General features: G+C 45.5%; 1 protein-coding gene across 2 annotated transcripts; it reads left to right on the top strand.

Moving 5' to 3' along the window:
- The first annotated feature begins 224 nt into the window (after positions 1–224).
- Positions 225–8,053, top strand: LOC109757470 (uncharacterized). Of its 2 annotated transcripts, XR_002231527.4 has the most exons (6): positions 256–1,877; positions 2,305–2,360; positions 2,450–2,509; positions 2,585–2,683; positions 5,510–5,685; positions 7,645–8,053. XR_002231527.4 is itself a non-coding variant. In XM_020316294.4 (5 exons), the coding sequence occupies exons 1-5, from the start codon at positions 680–682 to the stop codon at positions 5,618–5,620; spliced, it is 1,524 nt and encodes a 507-aa protein (XP_020171883.1). In that variant the 5' UTR covers positions 225–679; the 3' UTR covers positions 5,621–7,989. The 2 variants fall into 2 exon arrangements, 1 of the variants encoding a protein (XP_020171883.1); XM_020316294.4 differs by having other exon boundaries at positions 225–1,877; positions 5,510–7,989.
- The last annotated feature ends 1,662 nt before the right edge of the window (positions 8,054–9,715 follow it).

The raw sequence follows: 9,715 nt of genomic DNA, 5'->3' as shown, positions 1-9,715 counted from the left end.
GATATCTCCAGTCCACCAAGATTCAAATCAGGGTGCTCGTATTTATCCTGAATTTCTCAAGATGACATCGTGCTATGTTAGAAAAAATACGATCAAGTCCCAAGAATCCCTGGCCTTCACATCAACACCCGTCTTATCAAGTGACATACAACGCGTAGAAAGGACTCTCTCGATGTCTCCGTCTCAGATGAGGATTTAATACTCTACTAACTCGAAATTATGACACGCGAAGCAAGTTTGACGTTTCGCAGGGTCCGGCGGAGGTGGCCAACCTGTTCTCTGAATCGATCCAAGAGGCCAACAACGTTCCGGTTGCTCTCCTCCGGGAAGAATCCTAACCCTCGATCATGTCGGCCGCGATGTCCATATCCAGCCGCCGCTCTCCTTCCGAGCTTAGCCGGCCTACTCCTCCGGCAACCATAATCCACCGACCACCGTTCCAGACACGCTGTCAGGATCCAGCCGCCGCCCCTTCCTCGGCCGTCGGGCCCACTCCTCCGGCAACCATAATCCCCAAGTCCCACCCCCTACCACCGTGCCAGACACGCTGTCCGGATCCAGCCGCCGCTCCTTCTTCGGCCGTCCGGCCCACTCCTCCGGGCGTGTCCGGCCGTGCGGGAATCCGTCCACCGGCCCTCTCCTCTGTCCCCAGCCGTCCCGAGTGCGTCCTCCTGGACTCATGTGGGTATGGCTTCGTGGACGTGGACGACAACGACACCACCGCGCAAGCCTTCTCGGAGGCGACAGGAACCATCCGTGTGACTTTCGTTATCTCCGATCTCCCGTGCCTCTCGCGCTTCTACGTCCGCTGCCTCGACCTCCCAACCAGCCCCTTCATCACCGAGCCCAATATCGTTTGCTCGGCGGAGAACCTCGCTCTCCTCAGCTTCATCTGTCCACTTCCTGGTTGCCAGAGCACTTCATCTACAGGGCCGGGCGGAACGGGCGCCCGCCATCGCTTGACGCGCTTCCCGACATCAGCAGGTACCTACATAGAGAGACAACCAAACCATGCCTTATCGGCGTCTTGCCTGACGGCGGCGGCGCAGACTTCGTCCTGGCAGCTTTCACAAGGGATAAATTGCAGTACAAACTCCATATCTTCAGATCCAAGCAGCGTGCCTGGACCACTGAGCTCTTGTTCCCGGATCTTCCTCCTTGGCTGACCAAGAAAGGGGCAACAGTTTCTCCCAGCAAGGTGATTGCTTTACAAGGCGGAGTGCTGGGCTTTGTCGATCTCTGGAAGGGTATTTTATTTTGCGATGTGCTGTCTGAACTTGTGAAAACGTGGTTTGTTCCACTGCCCAAGCTTCTGCCCAATAACCGAGTAAACTACAACAGATTGCCGGCACGCCCCATTCGTGATGTCACCTGCCCCGATGGTTTGATAATCAGGTGTGTCGAGTTGGAAGATCTATATGTTATCAAAACCAGCATTCCTGATGCCTCAACCAAGGATCTATTATTTGATTTTGATGCGGTTGATCCAACTGAGGAGAAGGAAGTACAAGAGTTTGTTGGTTGGAGGCTCATTACATGGTCTAGGGAGGTCTTTTGGGACTATTGGTGCAAGGACAGTGTGGTTCATCTAGATGAACTTGGAAATGTGTCCTTGCCTCATCCAGATTCCGGCTGCGATGGTGCTGCAAAATTGCCATTGAAAACCCTGAAAACATGTTACCCAACCGCGTGTGGTGATGGCATTGTTTGTCTCATGTCCAAGAAAAATCATCGGGACCATGATGCATGGATTCTCACTGTTGACATGAGGACCAAGAGAGTGGGAGAGCCAGTGCCATTTAATGCCAAGAGATCATCAGATCGTAATCCCACCTACATTCCTTGTGTGCTGAACAAATATCTGAATAGTGAATCGGGTAACTATGAATATTTTTTATTTTATTTTATGATATGACACTTGAGAATCTTATTCTGTCATTTTTAGGACTATTTGTGTGTCAACAGATGTGGTTTGGGTACATTTAGTTTCAGTTCTGTATGGTTCTCATTTCGTTTAGCCCATGCTAGGTCACTGGATGCAATGGTGATCTGTAAGGATTAGGCTGTTTTCCTTCACTTAAGGGCATCTTCCGACAGTAATACTTAAGGCTTAAATCATGATAGACTTTCTTATGACACCATGTTTTCGGCTGCAAACCAAGGATGCCCTATGATCAATCTGTTGTCAGCTGTCTACCAATTTCGCCCTGAGTTGTGGTTCATACTTTGGTTATGACACCATGTTTTATATCTAGTTAGTTGCTCATCCTGAATCTAATGGTTTTCACCTCTACTGTGCATTAGATCTAGCTCAGGTTGGCTTGCAAAATGCCCGTTTTCGTGGGCATTTTTCGCTTCAGGTATATGCTGTCACACTTTTGTCCTGTTGATACTATATCCATTTTGCCCTCTCTTGTATAATATGATTAACCATAAGGTTGTGCTGCAGCTGCCCCTTCAAAACTCGAACAAGCACAGTAATATTTCCCAACAGAAACGGCAGCGACTGGTACAACCTGTTGCTGTTATTTCCATTTTGCCCTCTTTTTGCATAAATAGGATTAACTATAAGTTTATTTTGCAGCTGTCCCCGCAGAAGGCGAACAACCATCCTAATGCTTACCAACAGAAGCGGCAGACCATTGATTCAAATGAGGCGACCAGCTCATGTACTTCTCATCAGGTAATAGTAACATTTGTCAAGCTGGGGATAAAACACCTGCTGTGAACAAGGCAAAACTGGTTTCATCATACTATACTTCTGTGGCATTTGCCCCAGCATACTAAAATTAACTTACTGAGTACCATCGCAAAACATTGTCTGTTTGACACTACACACCTCACTGAATAAAATAGTACCGTTAAGGGCTATCGGTAGGTCCTGCCTCAATGTTTAGAAACCCGTGGGCAGTACCTCCTTCTTGGGTGGGCAGAGCATGGCACCTCATGCATGCTGTGGCAGGTAGGACCTTCTTGGGCATGTGCATAGAGGTGCTCCACTCAACACACCTCCATAGCATTGGGACACCACTGGCCAGATCGTGGCAACAAAATACTGCCTTCCAGTTTATTAGCCCCATCTACGAAAGCCCAGCAACCAAGGAGAACCTAATTGACCACTAGTTGACACCATCGTAATACTACATTTCTGCTATTTGCTGGGCATGTAATAGGGCTAGATACTTTTGGTGCTGTCAGGTTTTCGCACCATAGTACTCGTGTCGATGGCGAGCGAGTGCGGTGGGTTTCCTGGCAGTGCGTTGGACTCGCTACCTCTTTTTCCTCTCCTCCTGAATGTTTCTGGAACAGTTGTATTTCCTTCTTGTAATGGAAAGGGGGTAAGCCCGGTTAAAAAAAATCTTAGTACTACATGCATAACCACCTTCTCCCCTTCATGTATTGGTTGATTCCATTTCCACATTGAGAAGCAAAAGTTGAATTTAATTATTGTAGCCTTAGCTAATGTTTGACCATCTCCAAAGCAATAAGCCTGACAAATCAGAAAATCAAAAAGTTTGAGATGAGACTAACAAATCGGAAGGGAGTAGTAGGATACGCTACCAGTTGTACAGGTAGCTTGATGAGGCCATTTAGGTATACTGCAATTGTAGCAGGTAGCAAACTTCCGATGATGCTTACAAACAAGAAAGCCTTTTGTCCCAAGCAAGGTGGGGTAGGCTAGGGATGATGCTTATGTGAATAGGACTATAGGAGTTACTATATATTTCAGTTTCAGCATACACACTACTTATATTTTTTTATTCCACTTCCCAGTTTGGCAGTTTCAGTGTTATGGCTTGTCTTCCTTTAAGCACATGATATAGACGAAGAATTTAGCAGTTCTGAATCACATGAACCATATTCTTATGTATTATATTGAATGGGTATTCTTTCATTAAGTTATATTCCCTCCGTTCAAAAATAAGTGTCATGGTTTTAGTTCAAATTTGAACTAAAATGAACTAAAACCACGATACTTATTTTGGGATGGAGGGAATATATACACGCAGGTGGAGATGTTGGAAAACAGAAATAATAATTAGAGTTAGAGCCAGGGATGGAGCCAGGATTCCGACATAGGGGGTTGAACTGGTGAAGGCTCACCATCCATGGAAAGAAAATTAAAGCCTAGATGAAGTTTGGAATAAAAGAGAAACAACGTTGAGTGCGGAATTATAACTCAAAATACGCAAGTCAACTAAATATACATCAGAAATGGCTATGACACTTGACTTATATATTGATAAATAAGAAAAGCAATTCACAAAGAGAAGAAACTAGATTTATCATAAAAAGAGAGAGAAGAAACTAGATAATCTACAAACTATAATACTTTAGCACTGTCAAGTAGCCGGCCACAGAAGATTTAAATCCCAAGTCCTTTTGAGTCTGGCACATCAGGAGCAATTGATCCAAGCACTTTCTTCACCAAATCTCAAGCCACAGCAGCTCAATTCTTCCTCCGTTCCCCCGACCTCAGATCATCCTCCGTTGTGAATAAAATAGATGGAAAAGAAAAGGCATGGTGAGAGCTTGAACAATTCGATTGCCCTAGGCTTGGCGATGGGCTGGAGCGGACGAGCGCACGAATGTTGAAACACTGTTTTTTCTTATCGTGACCGCATTTTAGTTGTAGCGATAAAAAGGAAAGACTAGGTAAACTTGTCTTATCTTCTGAGGTGGGCTACCGGCCTACCGCTTCCTAGACAACTGGGCTAGCCGTAGCGTAAAAAAGGAAATACTAATATACTTCCTCCCTCCGGGTTTATTAGCCCCCCTTGTTTGGTGCAAGTTTGACCATTTCTTTGACTAACAAAATATGAGGTATGTGCTACATAATGTATACTATTTGTATTCGTACGAAGTTTTCCATGGTAAAAAAATTATGACATATAATTCATATTTTATATTAGTAAAATCTAGTTAGGTTCAGGCTTTGGATTGACTGATCATGAGCCCATGCAAGGTGGGTTTTCACGTTAAAGGGTTGGGTCCCCCAGCCCCCCAATCCGTCCTTGGTTAGAGGATCATATTTTCTGTAAGATTGTTGATGCACATGCTCCTGCAGAGTTCTTTTAGACATCTTTATTTATTCTGGAATAGTTTACTTGGTTATTGACTATGGGCATCCCCCCCCCCCCCCCCCCCCCCCATGTTGTCGTCATTTATACATATAGCTCCTTTGTCTAATATTGCCCTAATTATTCATGTGCAAGTAATTAAATAAGACGCTGTCAAACTAATTATAAGCAACTCGTTCCATTTATACATACATGGTCTGGCAGAGTTTTTAGCCCAAACAAACCTGTTATCTTTGTTGCATGTACACCTGCTGATTCTACAATTGTGTGCCAAGTCTTGGAAAGTGCAGACATTACACCTGCTAATTCTACAATTAGCATTTCTCTGTAATCTTGGTGCCACCTCTCTCCTGTGAGCCCATGACCATTAGTTTCTGGCATATTTTTTGCATGAACCTTATTGTACCTGTGCTTCCATTTTTTGGCAGATAACACGTGAGATTCTTGATGCTAATGTGCGATGGGCAAAGTATACAAACCCACCAGATTATCTGTTCGGTTTGATGGGGTCTAGAGATGAAGGGGATTGGGGGGATTAAATCCTTGCCAGTCAAAATTCCCCTCCAATTCCCTTGGTGGGGGATTAGCCAAACAAGGCTTGAAGGTAACTAGCAGGTTTGTGCGCGGCGGCAGGCCGCGCTTCACAATACATCTGCATATAAATTTTATATATTTGGCTCGAATGTGTTCATATTTATTTTTGTCTTGTTGGATAAATCTTTTCTTGGAGCAGGAGGTCATTTATATGATAGGGTAAATGGTATTTTATATTGAATTGAAAACAATCATAAGTTCGATGAATCGAAAATGGCACAGTAATGGTTTGGTATTCTGGAGTTTCTACTTAAACAATAGTTTTCAATAAAAGGGATGACTCCCCCAATTTCATAACGAAACCAACTTTGTCTTACAACCAAAACGCACCACGGCCAACTTGGAGAACAGGCCCTCACAAGCCCATCCGCAGGGAACCTAGTTGATCAGGGCCTAGGTAAAGCAGTACTTAGACAATAGTGTTATGGTGATATCAAAGGCACAATTATAAACTTGATGTTTAACATTAGCGTGCATGCTGCACCCGTCACTTGTTGCTCTGCATTGGTTCTGATGTTTAGGCTGAGTTGGACAACACTTTCTGCCATGGGAAAAGGACACAATATGGTTGGTACAATCGTTGTCGCCTTAAGTCATTTTGTGAGATGTTAGAAAATGCCAAGTGCAAATTCACCTGTGCGGTGTTGATTGGCGTTACTGGTATAGAATGCTCCCTCATGTCTTTAGATAAACAATAATGTTCCACATGCTTGAACATAGAGAATCCTGAGTTTCTTTCTCCTCTTCCTAGTTGTCACAATCTTCCAATTAGTACTCCTAGCATACTTCAACTTATGTTGTGAATGTGCCCCTCCAAAAAATGTGTAAACTCTACAGTCTATTTGTGTGTATCAGTTCAAGATTTGTAAGCCTGCACACCGTTGAATGTTGCTAAGGATTATATGAGAATTAGCTATTTGATTCATGCCTTCCTAAAATGCCTAAAGAATACCCTGAAAAACATGGAATCAACTGCTCTGTGTGGTCAAATTGTATTGTAAACATCATATACTTTAGTCAACTTGTGTAGTACTAACTGAATAAGAAATCCGATTCTGAAGTCCTGGAACGAAATAGATCTCTGGTTTAGCAGAGGCCAGAAGGTAGAAACTATGTGGCCAATCGAAAATCTCACATAAACAAATAGCAAAAAAAGAAAAAAAAAAACTAGGAAGCGGCACATGTAACAGAGGACAAAAGAAAAATCCTGAGAAGAAATATTTCTCTCGTGTACATGCAGTATGAATGTATAAGGCATACAGTTAGCTTTGTAACGAATAGCTTAGAGAGTAAAATTAATCCACCAGTTATCTGTCAAAGCCAGGCTTTACAAAAATCAATTGAGCAAAGGTTAAGCGCTTAACATATCACAATGATATCAATTTTCACCAAAAAGTACAAATAGAGTAACAGATTCATGGTAGATATACTGCAATTTGTGCTCCTAACCAGTTGGCAAATGTTGGTTTGCTATTAGGATATTTACTGGGTACCAATATGCTGTCTAGCATACAACAGGTGGTGTATAGCAACCATTAGGTGATTTATATCTACTACCTCCGTCCGAAATTAGATGGCACTCTAAAGGATGCATCTAGATGTATTTCAGTGCTAAATACATCCGTTTGAGCCTTAACTAATTTCAGAGTGAGGAAGTACAATCGTTTCCATCAGTAAAGAGAAACTGAGTTAATCCCATTTGGCATACTATTTAGAAATTATCTTGTCCGGCAAAGGTTAAAAAATTTATCTGCCTGACATTGGATGACACTCTACCGTGTAGTGTTACACTTGCCAATTGACACATGAAAGTTTCGCCCTTTCGTCCATCTTGTTCCTCTTGCCTAGAAGATATGAAACAATTGTTGTTTCGGTGCCATAAAGCAGAGAGAGGTGGGGTTGCATTCGTCCCCCAATGGCCTTTGTGAAGGTTAATGTTGATGTTTCTTTTGATCATGATTTTCTTAAGGGTGCGGTTGGAGCGGTCTTGAGGGGCGATAAAGGAAAATTCATTGCAGGAGGCCTTTGAAGAATCAAATGGTGTGAGACGTTCTCCGACGGAAGCTCTGCCGCTTAGATTCGGTCTATCCTTGGCGCAACGGACGGGATTTAGTCGACTTGTCATTAATTCTGATATAATTTGGAGGTCATCGATGCCATGAATAATAGAGCATGGTCGGTACGAGTGGCGGCGGCATTTTTGATGATTGTTATTTTGTTGCTTGTGATTTTTAATATTTCTAGGTTTCAACATTGTAATAGAGAAGCAAATAAGGTTTCTCACGAGCTTACTAGATTGGCTAGTTTTTTGACAGCACACTTGAGACTTGACACTTTCTCACATAGGTGATACTAGCACATATGCCTGTGCGTTGCAACGGGAAAAATTGATATTTTGTGCAAGCATAATGTCCCACAGCACCGGATTCAAAGAATATGTTATACAAAATGAACATAAAAAAATACGTTAATCTTTCTTTGAGTTATTTCCCCGGTTTACCATAATCCTTTCTTTAATTAGCCATATCCATTTAAATATTCTATTTAAACCCACATCTTCTTTTATTAGCTCATTCGCTTAATTAGCTCTTCCTAAATATGATGATTGTCACTCGTATATTTAGAGCGAGTTGGGAGTAATAAATGTAAAGGTGCATAGGTCGTTGGTTGATATGTCGAAGAGCTACACAGGAGGTTCTATGTTCAATTTCCACAATGTTGATTTTTTTTTTAGAATCCCCACAATGTTCATTTATTTTGACCCAATTATTTCTCGCGGTCTCTATGAAAGCCCATAAAAGACCCATCAACATACAAGTACCTGGGTCAGATTGCTTAGCGTGTGTAAACCAAACGAAAAGGACTAAACCAAACAAAAATACCTATTTCATTTAATAGTAGGTATAGAGCACAACTGTGTTCTGAGTGCTCATGGTGAATCAGGAACCATGAGTGCTAAACTGTAAAACCTAAGTGATGGGTGGTTTAAATTTAATAAAGTGGTGGGTTGTTTAAACTTAACTAAAACTTGAAGCAAACAGTAAAGCTTCTACCTGTGATTAGGACCATATCAGAAGTTGTCTTTACAAAAATCAGGAGAGAATGGTACCATAAGGTTCTAAATGATGGGGAAAATTGAAGACGAGGAAAAGACGGAGGATGGCACCCGCTCCTGCGATTCCGCCTTCGGGCGACTTGCCGGCGCCCCAGCCTTCGGCCGCCCCCGCCGCCTGCTCCTCGCCGCAGCCCGCCCTGGCGTCCCCGTCTCCGCCGCCTGCCGCGTCCTGCCCGTCCTCCCCTGTCGCTCCGCTTGACGTTGCGCCGCTGCGGATCCGGTGGGCCGACCTCGCAGATGACGACCCCGTCTCCGCCGCCGCTGGAGCTCCCATCCCCGCCTCTCCCCCTTGTCGCCTGGATCTCGTTGAGTCCGCTGCGCCATCCAGCGTGGCCCCCGTCTCAACCTCCCTGGCGCGAGGTTCGGACGCGACCTCGCGGAGGCTGCGGCCGACTCTGGTGACGACCGGTGCAAAGGGCGAAGCTTTGCCGCGGGACGGGTCGCGCCGGCGTCGCCGCCGGTCATGGGGCGTCGCAGGCCGCTCCGAGCTGGGATCCGCCCGGACTGCGTGGCGCCCGTCTGCCCCAGCTTCATCCTCCCGTCCGGCGGCTCCTCGCCCGCTCCTACTGCCCCTCGGCTCCTCGACTACTCCCTCTGCTCGTTCCTCGCCGTTCCGCCCGTTTATCGCGCGCTTCGGGACCTCCGGCCTCCAGGTACAGGTGCCCAGCCTGCTTCGGCTGCCCCGAGTGGCCCCGACCCCCCCTCCCCGGCCTCCGGGACGGCGGCGACGGCGCCGGCGTGTCGAGGGGAAACCCTCCGCGCTGGTACCCCTCCCCCCCGTTCCCTGGACCCTGGGGTCTTGGGCCGTGGCCCGGTAGGCCGCCAGGTGGTGCCGACCTGCCCGGTGCGCCGTCCCCTAGCCCATGCGCCCGAGGGGGGAGCCTGTTGGGCCGGCCTGCGGCCTCTGGGCCGGGTGCGTGCCCTA

The sequence above is a fragment of the Aegilops tauschii genome, chromosome 7 (genome assembly GCF_002575655.3).
Source record: "Aegilops tauschii subsp. strangulata cultivar AL8/78 chromosome 7, Aet v6.0, whole genome shotgun sequence".
NCBI lineage: Eukaryota > Viridiplantae > Streptophyta > Magnoliopsida > Poales > Poaceae > Aegilops > Aegilops tauschii.
This window is presented reverse-complemented; position numbering and strand designations above follow the sequence as displayed.

Excerpts from the sequence above, each read along its gene's own strand:
- LOC109757470 (XM_020316294.4), top strand. The coding sequence starts at position 680 with ATGTGGGTATGGCTTCGTGGACGTGGACGACAACGACACCACCGCGCA. Across the intron at positions 2,361-2,449 it reads GTGGGCATTTTTCGCTTCAG|CTGCCCCTTCAAAACTCGAA; the intron begins GTATATGCTGTC and ends GTTGTGCTGCAG. Across the intron at positions 2,510-2,584 it reads AACAGAAACGGCAGCGACTG|CTGTCCCCGCAGAAGGCGAA; the intron begins GTACAACCTGTT and ends TTTATTTTGCAG.